The sequence below is a fragment of the Tursiops truncatus genome, chromosome 14 (assembly GCF_011762595.2).
Source record: "Tursiops truncatus isolate mTurTru1 chromosome 14, mTurTru1.mat.Y, whole genome shotgun sequence".
Lineage (NCBI taxonomy): Eukaryota > Metazoa > Chordata > Mammalia > Artiodactyla > Delphinidae > Tursiops > Tursiops truncatus.
The window spans coordinates 66940573-66958844 of NC_047047.1; the positions used below are offsets into that span (position 1 = coordinate 66940573).

Sequence of the window (18272 nt, forward strand, 5' to 3'; positions counted from 1 at the left end):
GGGTCGAGAAGAGAAGAAATGAAATGGAATACCTAAAATGGTCAGATTTGGTCCAATATGTATTTTGCCAGGGAGATAAGGCCTATGGTCCAGGCTGGATGACTCAAAGGGTCATTTACCAAGGAGTTACAGGTAACTGCAAAAGATCTCAATACCCTCTCCTTCCAAGCAGCAACCCTGCGACCTTAGGCAGCTGCATTCCTTATAGTGCAGCTGACAGGGGCCCATGAAAAACAGGCCATTTTCCCCAGTGGTTGCTTTTGTTCTGTGTCACTGTGCCTTGCTATCTGGTTCTCTTGTCATCCAGTATTCTGAAAAGCTGCTGCCTTAAAGATAGCATCTACCTCCAGAGGTAAAATACAGCTTGGCAAATACAGAATTACCTACATAACCACTACAGATAATTCTTAGATGATGGCCAGGAAACCTTTCCGAAAACAGTTTCTGAATGAAAGCAAGTCCCTGATCCTGCTGTGGTTCCAACTCTTGCGATATGTTGATATGGATGAAGGAAAGAAAGAAGGAATAAATGGATGAAAATTCTCCATGGTCAGAGCTCCCCTCCTGGAACTGCCAGAATGCCAGGAAGTTGCAGTGTCTCCTGAGAGATCCCAGAATCCGTACAATGTTCTTTCTCCCCTACGGCATTCTTACTTCCGAACACTCTGGCAAGGTCTGAGGTCACAGCCATCTGCCTCAAGAGAGGACTGCCTCTTTCCTCTAGCATCCAGAATGCTCGGAATTATTGCCAGCACTTGCCCTCTGGACAAACCTCTTCCTGGGCCTGGGCAGAACAGAGGGTGGGGGAGACCAGAGACGTTATCTGTGTCCTGCCAGGTCTTCAAGCTGCATGGAGCAGTGAACCAGTCACAGAAGACTGGCTCCATCTCTAGGCGCTTCCTTCTTCCTTTTTCTTGTTCTTGAGATCTCAGAATAATTCAAGGCAATGTTCTATCATTAAGTCTCCCCACCCCATAATGCCACCCCATATTCAACTCCCATCTTCATGACGAGAAAAAAGGGAATAAGTGGTCCCATGGGGGTTGTAACCAAGCAAGCAGATGCTTCCGAAAGAAGGTAAGTTTCAGATGCTTAACGGTATGACTGAATAAAACGCATTACCTAAACAAGCTTCACTATGATGTTACAAGTCCTACATTTTAGATATAAGAAAGTAGCAAAAGGGTGGAAATAATTTATTTAAAGACAGGCTGTGAGTTAATGATGGAGCAGGAAACAGCATCAAAATCCCCTGATTCACAGACAAGGTCTTATCTGCCAAAGAGCCGAGAACGTGGGCCGTGACGCTAAGAGCGGAGAGCAAACGGCCCGGGGAGGAAAGGAGTAAGAGCCTAAGGAAACACTTCGGGAAAAGTAAATTAAACAAATCTCAAGGTCCCTGTACCTGTTCTAATGAGTGTCTGGGGGTTCTATGTTTCTGAAGAAGGTAATCAAAACCAAGTGAAAATATGACTTTAGGACTTAATTTTGCATGTGACAGAGGAAGGCAGAGAAGGGGCTGTAAGAAATAGTGGATACACAGTACTGTGGGGAAAACATTCTTTGGGGAATAGACCTTCCAAAGGAACAAGAACTGCTGTGACACTGAACGCACTGAGAGGAGAGCCGGCAGGAGCTGAGAGGTGGACGCTCTTTTATCCCGGAACAGCTCTCCTGCCAGGCCCCACCAGAACAGGCAGCCTTGAGTTGCATGTGGAAAACACAGGTGAGAAAGATCAGTACCGAGGATATCTTTTTTCCCTTATATCTGATATGATCTGATATCATCTTTTATTTTATTATTATTATTTTTTGTGGTACGCGGGCCTCTCACTGCTGCGGCCTCTCCCGTTGCGGAGCACAGGCTCCGGACACGCAGGCTCAGCGGCCATGGCTCACGGGCCCAGCCGCTCTGCGGCATGTGGGATCTTCCCGGACCGGGGCACGAACCCATGTCCCCTGCATCGGCAGGCGGACCCTCAACAATTGCGCCACCAGGGAAGCACTGACCTCATCTTTTTTGAAAATGGAATCATGGCTAGGAGACCAAAGTAAGTTTCGGGACAAACTGTTGAGATTTCATGCCACTTTGGGATGAAGAAATTGGTTGAAGCAGTCATCTAATTTACTGTTTGTAACTGTCCTCCTGTGTGTCCTTCCTTCTGCGTCCTTCTCTCACAGCTACTCCCGGAGGCCTCAGACCATAGCCACCACCATTCATGGCAGGGTACAGGTCCCTATTGCTGAGCTGGGCTAGAGGAAACACACCAGACTAATCCCCCAGGCAGCTGTCCAGGGTCATGAGACACAAACCAAGCTTACAGTCAGGATCTGGGGTCAGGTTACCAGGCTAGAAACAGAATCACTGGGATAAAGATGGTGGGGCAAAGTGGACAGAGCAAATAGGAAGTGAGATCTCAGAAAGCAATTAACACTCAGAACAGAAAACCAAAGCCGTGATAAGGTCAGAATTAAAAGTGAGAGCTGGAAGCAGCAGTACGAAGTTCCGCTCAGTAGAGCCACAGAAGATGGTGAGCAAAGAGGAGAGTGCCAGGAGGCCTTGACTGTGGGACTTCCTCTTCCACCTGGCCCTGTATTGTAGGTTAAGCTCCATCTGCTGATGTCTCCACAGGACTTACCAACCAAATCCCCAGTGACACGAGAGGGAACTAAACAGAGGGAGGCTTGTCCTGGTGATTTGAACAGGTCATATAATTAGCTGGAGGCACACCCAAGATGAAAATCTTCACCTCTCCGACTCTCTGCTTATCTGTACGCATAACTAATATAGAGCAACATGCTTGCATTTTTCAGATGCATTTGAAAAGATGGTCCCCATGTAAGACTAGTTATTGAGTAGGAGCTCCACATGAAGCACTGCATGACAAGGTGGTTATCACTGGGAAATGCCTTAAACGACAGGGATAACCAACTTCTTAGAAGTACGTATGGCCAACTCTCAATTATCTCTATGCAGATTATACCGTGGTAAGGTTTTCATTAGAGTTTTCTTCCCTCTACCACTATGGACATTTTGGGGTTTCTTCCCCTACTATCTGTTGATGTGACGTCAGGTAAGACAAATTAAGAACTATTTTAGCCTAAGCAAATCATAACCAAGAAAGTAAAACTGCTGGGGAAGAAAAATCCCCCCAAGTCGTTATCTTTACACTGACAGCTTGGCTAAACGGGGCCAAAGCTGTGCATCCTGAAATAGTTTATTTAAGTCTAGGGTAGTTCCACATACTGAGTGAAGTCAACCCAAACCCACTGCTTTTGTGTAACTGGACTCGGGAGAGCTGAAACTTCTGCGCCTTTGGCTTGAAGTCTGGGCATGTTGCATATCAAATGACTAAAGAATAAAGCTCGTAGCTGACTTGCAACTCAAACCTGGCACCATGGGTCACTGGTTCTTATATAACAAAGAAATATACAAAAGAGACTCTAAATGATCCATTAAGCGAAAGCTGGAGCAATGTTTACTGACTGATTAATATCATACAACAGGAATTTAAATAGCCTACTGTGCAGAAAACACTGAGAAGTCATGTCAGGAATTCATTAAAACATAGTCCCACCTTTAAGATATATATTATGTATTACCAAAGTTACAGACTTTTTTCACTTAATAAGAATGATAACCAAATGATCAAAGCAATATGTTTTGAGTAATCTTGAAAGTTTTGAGGCCTGAATCTGGAAAGATACTTTGAAAACAGAAATCTCTCTAGGGTAGGGTTTCTTAAATTCAGCACTACTGACATTGTGGACTCAATACCTTTTTGTTTTAGGGACCTGTCCTATGCACTGTAGGATGTTTAGCTGCATCTCTGACCTCTACCCACTAATGCCAGTAACAACAACCGCCAGCCCTGGTCCCCTACCCGTCGTGACAAACAAAAATGTTTCCAGACATTACCAAATGTCCCCTGAGCAGCAAATGATACCTTGTTGAGAACCACTGATCTAGAGATATTTTCTCTTGAAGACCACGCAGTAAATAGACTTATGCTAAAGTAAAAGGAACCAAGTCAGGACACTAAAGTTTGTCATATTCATTATTACATGTGGTTTAGTACATTTTTAAATGCAGGCTGACATGCTAATAGCAAAAGTATACTCACTGTGTACAAGAAAACAAAAATCTTTCCACATCAGCAACAGAGTGAGTTTTGTAAAGCCTTCTGCATCATATTCCACGACACCCCTAAGTAATAAAAACATACACACAAACAAAAAACCCTCATAAAAACAAGGTATAAAGGAGATGGAAACAAGTAAAGAATATATTCATAAAGTCAGGGTTATTGAATCCGAGATGCATTTAAGACAAGTGAGTGTTACCACAGGAAGGATGTGGGATTTGGAATGAAAGCAGCTAGGTTTAAGTTACAGCTTTGCCATTTTACTATCTGTTACAACCTCGGGCAAATCACTTAACCTTTGGAGCCTCAGTTTCCTCATCCGTAAAACAAATATAATCATATTTGTAAACTTCATCATGGAGTTGTGAAAAACAGGTAAAGTAAACCATAAAATGTTATGCAAATGTTAGTTATTAGTGATGAGCAAAAGGACAAATGAAGAAATCAGGGCAACAATGACCCTATGTCTGTACAGTGATAGTGAAATCTCACTCACTTAGGCACTGAACAGTAACAAGCAGTGACAATATTACTAACTACAGGATTATATACTACTTTCTTCCAAAGGATTTGGAATCCTTTCTCTTGTGTCCCCCTATCCTCCCCACCAGGCTCAAGACAAAGTAGCAACGTTAGCTGGGTGGACACTGGGTTCAGATGGGAGATGCACGCTTCAAGCGTCCATGGAGAACAGCCTCTGAGCACGGAAGGGCCTGGAGAGAATTCTGATAGGCTCACCTCCCCCATTTCCCTCAAGAGCTAAGTGCTTAGGGGGTGTTACCATAATGTGCCAATACTAACCACACAGCGAGGACAAGGATAATGTTCTCTCTTGTCCATACAAGGAGGCCTTTGTTGTCCTTAGAGATGCCTTCATCCTGGCTGAGTCAGGCCAGTCAGACCATTAATACTGATGGCCTCCAGGTTTAAGTAGGAAGGAACAGTTGAACTCATTGGGAAGGTAAGGGAACTAAGGCACTGAAGGCTTAGTGATTTGCTCAAAGACTGTTGATACATCACTAAGATCTGCTGACTTAAGTCAACAACTCTGTTCACCAGTTTGTATTTCTTTTAAGGATATGTAATTTACTCAACGTTATAACACTGATATCTAAACTTTTTAGATCCTGCATCCCGTAAGCAAAAACGAGCACAGAATCCTTTTCATTATGCATATAGTACAGTATATGGTAGTACTTGTATATGATTTCGTAATTGTATACAAGTACTACTATATTATATGTATAAAAAAACACAAAAATGTACATAAACCGAATGAGATTTAAAAACAAGTGTAAATTCGATTGTCACCCTTTTCGTGAATGGAGTGAGGTGGGGAACACACCCCTGAGGTATGTGTACCCTGCTTTGGAGGTTATTGTGTTAACGTCTGCATTTTCGATTATATATAAGAAAGATAATCTTACTCAAAAATGAGGAGACTAACGGTGTCATTTATTAACCACTGTTTGTATCATAAGCACTTTCTCAAAATGCTCATAAATAAAGCTGAAAAAAATCTTAAGTATTAGAGACTCACGTAAGAGACAGTCATACTGTTTAGATATTGATACTTCTATTTTGGGGATATGACAAATTTCACTGTGGATAATGAGAAAATTTCTTGAAATTGTTTTGAGGAGTCAGAAATTTTGCTTATAATTATGCCACATTTGTAAAATTATACCCCAACCTTATTTTTTCTTAAGATTTTTTTTGACGTGGACCATTTTTAAAGTCTTTCTTAAAATTGTTTCTGTTTTATGTTTTGGTTTTTTTGGCCTCGGGGCATGTGGGATCATAGCTCCCCGACCAGGGATCGAACCCACACTCCCTGCCCTGGAAAGCGAAGTCCTAACCACTGGGCCGCCAGGGAAGTCCCCCCAACCTTATTCTTGACCTCATCTTCTCTTTCTTATTCCTTTTGCCCTAATTTCTTCATTTACTTATTTAAAATTTTAATACACACACACACACACACACACACACACACACACCACTTCTCTGGAATAAGGTGGGAGATAACTAGACCACTAAAACCCTTAGGGCTTAGTCCCCCCAGGTAGGTAGAGGGATTCACCTTTTAAAGAAGACTGTGAGGAAAGTCCATTCCCCAACTAAGCCCTGAGGGGAAAGTTGATAAGGGCTCTACCATCATTAAGGAAACAGCTGCAGAGCAGCCCACCTCCGGCAAAGGAAAGGGCCAGAGCACAGGGAGGGTGGGAGGAGATGTCTACCCTGGAACTGCAGCTATACACTTCCCTCCTCCCTTGCGGGGCCTTCTTCCAACTCCTAATCCCAAGTGTGAGTCATCGTGATGGTGTCTAATGCCAGACTTCCTTCCCGAATCTCTGTGGCCCTGTGGGGAGCGGTGGTCCTATCAGGAGACCTGAGTCCTGGGAACAGGATCCCAGCCTGGCTTTCTCTCCCCGAGATGTGTGACTTCCGCCGGGTGCCTGAACTGGCCAAGGTTTCGGGGCTTTCTTCAGTAGAATGTGCCAGTCATGCCTGCCTGCTTCACCTCATGACTGCTCTGTGATGACGGAGGTGAAAGTGTTGTGCAGACTATAAAGAGCCTGAGAAGAAGCAGGCCTTATGCCCACTGTTACTGCAGTGTTTGGGGCTAGTCATGCGCTGCTCCAGGGAAGATATTTGATTCTACTATTTGCTAAAGAATGCTCAAGAAAAAAGTCTTCCTGGGAGCTTCAGTGTAAGCAACACACCAAGAAGAATCAAAATGGCATTCGGAGGTATCACACGGAAGAACTGCTATTTTCTTAATCAAGCCCTTATATTAGGGTCATCAGGACGTGAGTGCGTCATTGATTTGTGGTTTAAACAAAGAACTTACGTGCCAAAGTGACTGAGAAAAGCAGCGATATACTCTCTTCTTTTGTGATATCCTTGAATCACATACTGCACCTGGAATAGGAACCCAAAGCTGAGAAGTGGAGTAGGAAATCATTAAACATTTTATTATGTAAAATTTCAAAGATTCAGAGAAGTAGAAAGAATAGCAAATTGAACACCCATATTCCCACACCTATATTCAACAACTGTGAATATTTTGTCTAGTTGCTTTATCCAGCCATCTACCTACCTATCAACCTGTCAATCAATCTTGCTGAAGTGTTTCAAAGGAAATTAGAGACATCATGACAGTTTGCCCCTAAACACTTAGGCATGCATCTCCGAAAAACAAGACATTTTCCTGCATAACCACAATACTGTTATCATACCAAATTTAGTAATCATTCTCTGAATTCATTTAGTACGCTGTCCATTTTCAAAACTTCCCAATTGTCCCCAAAACATTTTTGAAAAAAGCAGGGTGTAAACAGGGATCAGGCATTTAATTCAGAAAGTCTTTTACTACAGAATAATAGTACCTCCTGGGGTGTGGATGTGTGTATATAATATTGACTTTCCAAAGAGACTGGGCTAGTTGTCTTATTCTGTATTCTCGATTCTCTGATTGTTTCCTTCCTTTTTTCTCTACCTTCTGTATTTCCTAAAATTGGAAGTTAGAGCTAAAGGTGTGACTAGATTCAGGTTAAATATTTGGGGCAAGAAAACTTCCTAGGTAATACTGAGTTTGATCATTGGTTAAGGTGATGCCAGCCAGACCACTCTACTGTAAGGGGATGTTTCCCCTCTGCCATAGTGAGTAATCCAGGGGTACACCCCTCAAAGCATGGGAAGATCTAGTTCCCATGAACCTTTTACTTAATGGTTTTAGTATCTGTTGGGAGATCCTTGTCTGAATCGATTACTTCACTAGGGCCTGAAAAAATGGTGATTTTTGTATTCTCTCATTCCATCTGCATTTATCAGCTGGAATTCTCTATAAAGAAGAGCTTCCTCTCATCCAGTGGGTCTATTTGGTTATCTCGAACTACAACGCCTATTGAAACGTCACAGTAATGCTCAATTCTTTCTTTTTAAGCTCATAACGTTCAGAATAAGGAGTGTTACAACAGGAGATTTTATTTTGCCTTTTTATATTTCCTTGTTATCACCAAATGACAGTTTCTATAAAAAAAATTTGTGAACTCATTAAGCTAGGCATCTGAAAGTTAGTCATTTACCCATCAGCGTCTAACACAAAAATACATTCCTTATGAAATGTCTTCATAATGGCTGAAAGAAACAGTGGGAGAAAAAGACCCCCCAAATTGTTTATGTTGGCTGTAGTCACACTGAGTTTCCATGGATAACAAAAGCCCGAGATAAAGTGCTTGAAATAACCTTGACACAATTGGTACTGATAGCCATTTGTACCCTTTAAAAGTAAAACAATTCTATTTATATAACAGGGGTTTTATGTCAATTTATAAAAACAGTTCTTGCTTTGCAGGCTTAATGCAGGATCAGAAATGTTATTTTGGGAAAAGAAAAACAGATGATAAGTTTGCTTAAGTGGCTTTGTTTAAAAAGGGGATGAAAACAGTTCTGTATACTTGATTTTAAAAACAGAAAACCATTCTAACAGAAACCCACAACAAAACTGGCTATAAAGATAGATTCCAATGTAATTATGGAAATTCATTTGAAGAGATTGTTTCTAAAAGCAGCCCATACTGTCCTCGTTTGTGGCAAGGAGAAGAACATCAATTTTAAAAGACAAGCAAAATTAATGAAAGGGAACCAGATAAGAAAAACTGACTGATTCTTGTATTTCTGGGAAAATGGTATTACAATTTTTCTGAGGAAAATGTATGACTAGAAATTAATCTCAATTGGAGAGCTTTAAAAAGGCTTTTCTTCTTGGTTCTGGAAGACCAAATTTGCATTTTTCTCTATAATACTGGGATATCTAGATTTGAAGGCAGTGCAAAGTCCCCCAGTGTAAATAAGAAATCTGTGCTCTGATCAGTTTTGTAGGAGGGCAGTGGCTGGGGGAATTTGGTCCAATGAGCAGCAACCAGTCTGTGAGAGTTAAAGACCCTGGAATCTGGGCCGAGCCCACAGACTGTGGAGTTGCCCGATTTTAGTTTCTCTGACATTTAAAAATAATACGGAAGCCTTTGAAATATTATTATATTTCTAAAATATTTTCTATATAGAGATGAGCTATCTTTTGAATGAAAGAGACAAACAAAAGATTTATTTTCCAAGCCATTGTGAACAAGTCAACAGGAGCAAAGAAAATAGGATTTGGGGAATTAAGCAAACTGGGTCCATGTGGCAGAAGAAACAAAGTCAGTATTGCTTGCGGATTAATATCTCCGGTTTTTAGCTACATACACTGGCTGGACATTAACAAGCATATTGTATACTTTGTAGAAATAGCTGACAACAACCATTAGTGGAAGCTCAGCTACTTGCCAGTGTAAGGGCTCATTAACACAGCTAAGAGACGGCTTTAGATAATCTGATGTGCCTGACTATAAGACAAGCTGACCTGGAAATCCTGCCCCTAGAAGCAGGACTCTGGCAAACTGCTCCTAGACATGACAGGGAGAATCAAGAGCCAACTATTAAGAAGTGCAGTACAGAAAAGCAGGAAGAGATAAAAGCAGCTCTACAGAATTACTGTGATATTAACTAGTGGCAAACACACACACACACACACACACACACACACACACACACACGCATGCAACAGATAATTGGGAAATGAAAGTTCAAAATTTTTAAACTGTAAGGAGGTGTAAGATCCAGCAAAAACTTAGGGCATAAAGGAAATTCAAGAAACAGGAGATATACATTTAAAAGATGAAGATAAGACTGGAGCAGGAGGTCAGAATCCTCAGAAAAGGAATGAGGGCAAAGAAATCAGGAGAGAAACTGATGAGATGTAATTCAAAGTAGGAAAGGTTGATGTCAGACGGAGGCTGAAACTAAGAGGATGGGGTGCAGAGGATGGTGTGTGCACCATGATGCTGGGTAGATGACACTGGAGGAAGGAGCCTCACAAGGTGGGGGAGGCAGAGGACTTGCTTTTACCTTGTTGGTGAGCAGGTGGCACACTTGAGGAACATAATCAATGAGACATCCTCCTCCTGGAAAAGCTGGGATATGAAGAGCTGAGGAGCCGCCAAGTGCACTGAAAGGACAAGAGAACAATGGACACTTCTCTCAGGGCTCAGGCAGTTTAAGTGACACCCCAAACAGACTTGGCTTCTCGTGTCCAACTCTGCCCACCAACTGCCTGAAGTAATGACGACGGTTACAGGGGCTTCACTTTACGACTACATTTCCACATATATTCTATCCATTTTGTTAAAACAACGTGTTCATGTTACACATGACTAACAGCTAACGATTAATGACAACTCCTGATCCTATCACACAACAGTACAAATTAGCAAATTTTGATTGGCATGGGTAAATGTCTTACCAACATTAATGGATTGTACCTGTTACTGAAACACAGGCTTTTATACTCTTGATTACGCCCAGTTCATAATTGGGCTGAGCAAAGGTAAGTCATTCATTAAACTGAACAAAACTGAACTGACACAACGGTGTAACAGTGTACCAAAGGGACCAGTTCTGCAGCTCACCGGCTTTGTTGCCCTGGGCAGCCTCCTTGGGCTTTAGTTTCCTCATTCTTAGTGTGAGGCAAGTGGTCTAGGGCAGGGGATGCAAAAGCCTGGGGTCTACTCAGCCCAGGCAGGTTTTGTAAATGAGTGGAGAGAACCAGGTGGGGACTCTTGAAGGAACTGGGGATTTTGTGCACAGTGGGAAGGGCTCTCACTGATCAGCCCCAGCGATCTCTGACATGTAGGAATACAAGCCTGGTCTTACCAGATCCTCATTTTTCAAGTGAAGCCAGAAATCCAGATGATTTAATCTCTCGGTTTTTAAATGGTGGCAATTAAATAAACATTTTCTGAAACACCGGGGTCCCGTGTCTGTGGGTCAATATGGGTAGGAAGTGTGCAACTAATCCCAGTAAACACTGATATTCAATTCATCTAAACAAGAAGGTACAGTCAAAAATCATCAATCCAAACACTAAGACGCTGTTGATTCAGAAACATTTTCCAGAACTTTCCTGGATATTCTCTTTTCAGTTTAATTAACCAGCGTTAAGATTATTTTAAAAAATTGTTCAGAACCTTATAGCATGCATTTTGTATATCATCCTTAATCTTGATTTCATCTTCTTTCCTACTCTCACTTTCCTTCGGTCCTAATTTGTTTTTCTTATTTGAATTTTATTTTAACATATATATTTCTGTAAGCCTCTTAAAGCCTCTCTGTAAGACAACGGAATATAAAAAGACCCCTAAAATCTCTTAATGTTGTGATTATTCATTATCCAAGTCCCCATAGTAACGAGGTTGTAAATGGAAGCAAAACATTTCACAACAGTAACAGTCTAGAAAATCCTTCTCAAATAGTGTAGAGCAGATTGACTCAGCCTAGAGTTTGTGGTACAAGGAACAATATATGTAACTACTCAAAGGACTCCAGATCCAGCCTGTCTCCCTATTGACTACAGATTTCTGAAATTAATTTTTCCGGTAAAAATGAATACTATGTTTACTTATTTACAGGAATGAGAAATCCCAAGAAACAAATAAAATTCCAGGTGGTGTGAGCAACTCAATATGGAGTGGAAGTATTCGCTGTTGACTTATCATACTCAGATGGTAATTAAAAAGCACAATAACTGACAACTGAGAAAATTCTGAGATAGCGTTTGACTAAGTATGACATGAATGTGTCATGTACACCCTGCAACTGCACAGAATCAGCAAGGACATCATTTCCATTCGCTACTCTCAGAGTAGACATTGGATGAGACTTAGCCTCAACTCTGAAGAAGGCTAGGAAAATTCCTATGACTTTCTGTGAACGAGAGGAAGGCTTTCTGTCCCCTCTTTTCATGCAAAAGTACACAGAGGGCACACGTCTCACTGGAAGTGTCTAATGGTTCCATTAGGATGGAAAACGGATTAAGAAGAAAATTCTATAGTACAAGAAAAATAAATCCAGTATTTACAGCCTGTGGTTCTTGGAATATCTGCACAACAGAGAAGAACAAGATCCAGGCTTCTCATAGGTTGCTTAGAGGAACAATCCTTAACATAATAAAATTAAAAAAAAAAAAATTCGGACAGTTCTCTAGAATTGATAGTAATGGCCTTTGACCTGTAAATAGCATTACAGGATAAGTTCTTAATCATTCACTAAATTGAATACAAGGAGTGAAAACAGCATGCGAGTAATCCTCTCAACCTGAAACTCTCTCTCTGCCTCTGAAATACAGCCATTAAACAAAAATTACCTATAATAATAGAAAGAAGCAGAGGTATGGAGAAATCCAATGACCAGCTGCTCTGCTGCCAGGCCCATCTCTCTGCACTCTGCTTCTGTGATTATCAAGAACTAACCCTTGTTGCTAGGTGGCTTCTCATTATCTAATTTAATCCTCTCCACAATTCAACAAGGTGGGAATTATCACTGTGATTTTACAAGTGAAGGAATTGAGGCTCAGAGAGCAGAAGAAATTTCCCTGGGTCCACACAACTAGGAAATGGTAAAGCCAGGATCTGAACTCAGGGAAGCCTGTTGCCAGAGTCCAGGCTGCTGTTACTGCTGAATTATGTGCCTCCCTGAGAGCAGGGGGGATTTTAATCTTGAAAGGGCTACTACAAGGGGACTTCCTGGTGGCGCAGTGGATAAGAATCCACCTGCCAATGCAGGGGACATGGGTTTGATCCCTGGTCTGGGAAGATCCCACATGCCACAGAGCAACTAAGCCCGTGCGCCACAACTACTGAGCCTGCGCTCTAGAGCCCACAAGCCACAACTACTGAGCCTGCGTGCCACAACTACTGAAGCTCGTGCGCCTAGAGCCCATGCTCTGCAACAAGAGAAGGCACCACAATGAGAAGCCTGCGCACTGCAACGAAGAGAGCAACTAAGCCCATGCGCCACAACTACTGAAGCCCGCGCACCTAGAGCCGGTGCTCCGCAACAAGAGAAGCCACCGCAATGAGAAGCCCGCGCACCGCAAAGAAGAGTAGCCCCAGCTCGCTGCAACTAGAGAAAGCCTGCACACAGCAATGAAGACCCAATGCAGCCAAAAATAAATAAAAAATTAAATCTTAGGGGAAAAAAAAAGGGCTACAGGGATGGAAAGACACAGTGGGTATGGCTGGTAAGTGAGCAGGGTCAGGATTCCAGTGAGGCTAAAGGGCTTCTAGAAGCACTCAGACCACCACCGAAGCAGGCACTGTGCTGTACAGCCCATCTCCCCTTACAACTTTCCACAAGGCAGCAGGACAAGTATTCCTCCCGATTTTGTTCACACCTCAGTACTCTCCCACCCCAACCATCAAACAACCGGATTCACTGCCTCTTGGATGTGAGGGACCGACCACTCTGTCATGTCCAATCGTGAATGACTTAGCTGTGCAGGGGAAGCCTCAATGTGTGAAGCACTTCAGATACCAGCAAGGATAGTTTTAAATGAGAGTTGAGTTTTTAAAGGACACTCACTGCACGCTTTATTTAACTCAGCAGTTTCTCTGCCTGTGAGGGCTCTGAACCTGACTTCCAGCATCACACGCTGATAAGTGCCACTGATTCATGTATAAATATCCGCCTCATTGGTAAATATTTAACAGGCTTGCTATAGCCTGAATGCTGCCCTGATCGCACTGAATAAACAAAGTCAAGTGCCTTGAAATAAAAGAGCTATTATGTTTTCAAAGTGTGCAAGATGGAGGAGGTAAGGCCTTGTGATCTCGAATCCTTTAATATTCATGAATCAAGAAATACTGGGCTGAGCATGTACAACAGAAAACTCACCCTGTGCAGGGATGCCCGGCCTCACTCAGCCATTCCCAGGAATGCAGGGCTGGCTGGTGAGAAGCAGGGCCTCACTAACTCACTAAGTGGCTGAGTTGGGGCTGGGGAAGGGGTGAGGGGGAGATGAAAGGGACCACTGGCTATAGACTCTTCTGATCTCTGGAGCGGTGCAGGGAGAAAGCAGGGCTAAAAGGTGGGGAACCAAAATTGGTGTGACAGGGTCTCAGGCTGAACTTGGGAGAAGAAACGGGTGAAAAGGGCTGCTTTGATGAGAAAGCACCGTCTATCTCTTTATGGACTGTAATGAAACATGAAACTGCTTGATAATTCTTAGAACTGAAACTGAATCTGTGGATAGAAATTAGAAGGACAAGGCCAGAGCTCGAGAAACCTTTCCAACAGTGGAGTTGAACAGACCGAAAGTTAGCCAGAAAAACATTTCCAGGTCTGTCTCCTTGGCTCTAAAAGTCAAATATAAGAACTGTCTATGTACTAATACTATTGTTTCCATGCAAATACAGCTAATTGAGCCCTTGTGGACCTTGCTCTGTCAGCAAATATTCAGAGCGCCTCTAATATTGAAGACTTGGATTGGCTACAGTCAACAGCATAAAGGAAATATCTTTGAGCATTTTGACATGGAAAAATGCAGGCAGTCAGCCTGTCTGCAAGCTTGACTTGGGACAATAGGGTTTTAACTCATTATGGAATAATAACTCCCTTCTCCCCATGTTGGGCTTTACCTTACTGGCCAAATAAAATGAAGAAAACATGATTTGGCACTGGAGAAAACAAGAAGGGCCAATGATTTTCAACTGTAGTTCTTGCTGCTGCCAAGTTTGCTCTCTTTGGTCTTACTCAACTTTCCATGAGTGCAGCGGGGATAACACTACTCTCAAAAGGACCCATCTCTCTCAAGGGTTAAAGTAACAATTAGAGTTACACTAATATTAAAATAGCACCATGCACCCCAAGAGAGACGTTATTCAAGAATGCCTCTTGTGTGAGTTTTCTATGTCCAGGGTTAGGTCAGAGATGCTTCAATCGGCCTTAGTGTCCCCTTCTGCCTTTGAACTGGGTTCTGAAGTTGCCCTGGTTGCCTCCTCCATAGTATGATTCAGGGGAGTGTTGGAGGGTGAAGCATGGAAATGGGGAACTTCAAGGATGATAGATGGACACCAGCAGCCACTAGGCCCCAAGCTAAGAGAAATCTAAAGAAAGGTGAGCCTTCGATTCAATCCAACAAACACGAACTGTATGCCTAAATCTGTTTAAGGACTTGAGTTTTCCATTCTGAATATGTGACTAGGGCACCACTGTTAATTCCTTTCAAGGTACAGAAATGCCAGGGACCTCAAGAATCTAGGGCACTCTATAATGACAGAGTATGTTTCCTGGTGGCTTGCCAGGAAAGCCATTACAATAAAACAAAAGTCACTGTTATTTATTGAGTATCTACTTTTGCCAGGCACTCTAATAGGCATTTCGTTTTCTCTAAACCTCCCAAGAACTCTGCCAGATAGACCTAATTAGCCCAAGTTACAGATGAGGAAACTGAGGTTCTAAGAGTCTAAGTATCTTGTCCAAGATTACCCAGCAAGTAAGTTGCAGACATAGGCTTGAATCCCAGTCTTTCTGGTTCCAAAGCCTGTGTCCTTCTTCTTTAGAAATTCTTTCATAAGAAGGATGGTATGGAATTTCTAAAACTCTTACCCCTACTAATCCCTACCTACGTACTGAAACAGTAGTATAAGCGGCTGAAATTATCCTCAAAAAGCCTTCATACATGAAATTCATCACCTTGTCATCTCACTTTTTCTTAAGATATCATCTGTCACAAGAAGTTAACTGGGTAGGATTAAAAAAAAAAAAATCATATGTAGGTTCTGAAAACCCAAAAGTACATAAACACTACACCATGGAAACAGTCTGCTTTTTGTTTTTGTTTTTTCCTAACTGGATTTTCTTTTTCCTAGTAAAGCATTTTCTAGAGCTGCTGTAGCCCTTGTCTCATTTTATAGATTCAACTTGGAGCCATCTTAAGAGTCTCTCCACTGCTCAGTTAAACAAAATCAGGCTGTAATTCAAAATGGAAAAAAACTCAATGAATATAACAGGAGAAGAAAATAAAAGATCAGAATGACAAGTTAAGTTTATAAGTAGGAGAAAATTTGGGGAGTCGCACTGGATGAGAGGTTCACTGAAGCATCAGTGTAGGCCTGGCTGTATTACATTTATGCACCTGATCTAATATTTCCACTAAACATACTTCACAGCATAAAATCAGGTCTTCTTAGAGCACTGTATTCCATTTCTTGTTTCCCATTTTTAGAGGGACATATAAAAATGGAAATGTTCTGAGACAATGATAAGTATGATTAAACACTCAGAAAATGTTCCTATTTGGAGCAAAGTCTAAAGAAGTTGAAATTGCTAAGTTAAATTACTTAGAAGGTTATGGAATTATGAAATAGAGTAATTTAAAAATGTGGGGCTTCCCTGGTGGCATGGTGGTTGGGAGTCCGCCTGCTGATGCAGGGGACACGGGTTCGTGCCCCGGTCCGGGAAGATCCCACATGCCGCGGAGCGGCTGGGCCCATGAGCCATGGCCGCTGAGCCTGCGCGTCTGGAGCCTGTTGCTCCGCAACGGGAGAGGCCACAACAGTGAGAGGCCCGCGTACCGGAAAAAAAAAAAAAAAAAAAAAAAAATGTGAAGGCATACTACATGGATAATTTGAATCAGGTATTCTTTGCTTAGTCACAGTATAAATAAAGAGAGTTTCAAAGGCAATATGAGGGATTTAGTTGGTAAAATGAATTCTCCACAGAATGGAGTAGTGAATAATAGCTCCATTTATGAAGTACTATGTATTAGGCACTATACCAAGTGCTTTTCCTACATGATATCCTCTCCTCTTCACATCAGTCTCTGAGAGAGGTGCTACCCCATTATACAGATGAGAAGGCTAGAGCTTAGAGAAGCTACATAACCATCTCTGAAATCACGTAGGTGGTAAAATGGCAGAAGGGCATCTAAATCCAGGTCTCTCTGACCTAAATCTACCCCACGCTTAGGTCTTCAATGATCACTTTTGTGACGTCTGGTTCCACATGTGTCAGATCCATCAGGCTCCTCCTGGTTTGGGTGTTTCAGGCAGATGCCTGGGCTGACTGAGCCTGTAAGGCTGTTTCCAGGAATATTAATTAAACTTATTTAGGTACCTGAACTGAAGTGGTTAGGGACGTTTTCATTCTAGGCAAATGAACCCCTGGAAACTCTGAGGGCCAGAGAACTTGATGGACACTTTCCAGGAGAGAGGAGGTGAAATGCAAGCAAGGAAACATTATACTTAAATACAAAAGACGAGAATATTGTAATTACAGAGTCTGTCTAATGACATGAACACTCACCAAGTTTTTGTTCAGAAATGTGTTTAAGTTTGTTAACATCTCAGAAAAGCCTTTGAGGGACAATCTTAACAGATGTCTACCATAAGGATTCTGTTAGCATATGGAAAAGCTTTTAAATCCCTGAAAAATGACAAATGAACTTAGCAGATGTTCTATTAGGATTTGGTATGAATCAGGCTCCCGGACTTCAGACTATACCACAAAGCTACAGTAATCAAGACAGTATGGTACTGGCACAAAAACAGAAATATAGATCAATGGAACAGGATAGAAAGCCCAGAGATAAACCCACGTACATACGGTCACCTTATCTTTGATAAAGGAGGCAAGAGTACACAGTGGAGAAAAGACAGCCTCTTCAATAAGGTGCTGGGAAAACTGGACAGCTACATGTAAAAGAATGAAATTAGAACATTTTCTAACACCATACACAAAAATAAACTCAAAATGGATGGAAGACCTAAATGTAAGGCCAGACACTATCAAACTCTTAGAGGAAAACATAGGCAGGACACTCCATGACATAAATCACCGTAAGATCCTTTTTGACCCACCTCCTAGAGAAATGGAAATAAAAACAAAAATAAACAAATGGGACCTAATGAAACTTCAAAGCTTTTGCACAGCAAAGGAAACCATAAAAAAGACAAAAAGACACCCCTCAGAATGGGAGAAAATATTTGCAAATGAAGCAACTGACAAAGGATTAATCTCCAAGGTATACAAGCAGCTCATGCAGCTCAATATCAAAAAAACAAACAACCCAATCCAAAAATGGGCAGAAGACCTAAACAGACATTTCTCCAAAAAAGATATACAGATTGCCAACAAACACATGAAAAGATGCTCAACTTCACTAATCATTAGAGAAATGTAAATCAAAACTACAATGAGGTATCACCTCACACTAGTCAGAAGGGCCATCATCACAAAATCTACAAACAA

At 41.9% G+C, this 18272-nt stretch overlaps 1 protein-coding gene across 6 annotated transcripts in view; it reads right to left on the reverse strand.

Moving 5' to 3' along the window:
- The window catches only part of BABAM2 (BRISC and BRCA1 A complex member 2), a 453750-nt gene that overhangs the window by 100215 nt on the left and 335263 nt on the right, over window positions 1-18272 (reverse strand). For all 6 annotated transcript variants that reach the window (XM_073791483.1, XM_073791482.1, XM_073791484.1 and 3 more), the window contains 3 exons: window positions 10095-10194; window positions 6997-7067; window positions 4125-4207 (listed from right to left, as the gene is read on the reverse strand). In XM_073791483.1, the coding sequence (XP_073647584.1) occupies window positions 4125-4207; window positions 6997-7067; window positions 10095-10194 (254 nt within the window). The remainder of the gene's footprint in view (window positions 1-4124; window positions 4208-6996; window positions 7068-10094; window positions 10195-18272) is intronic.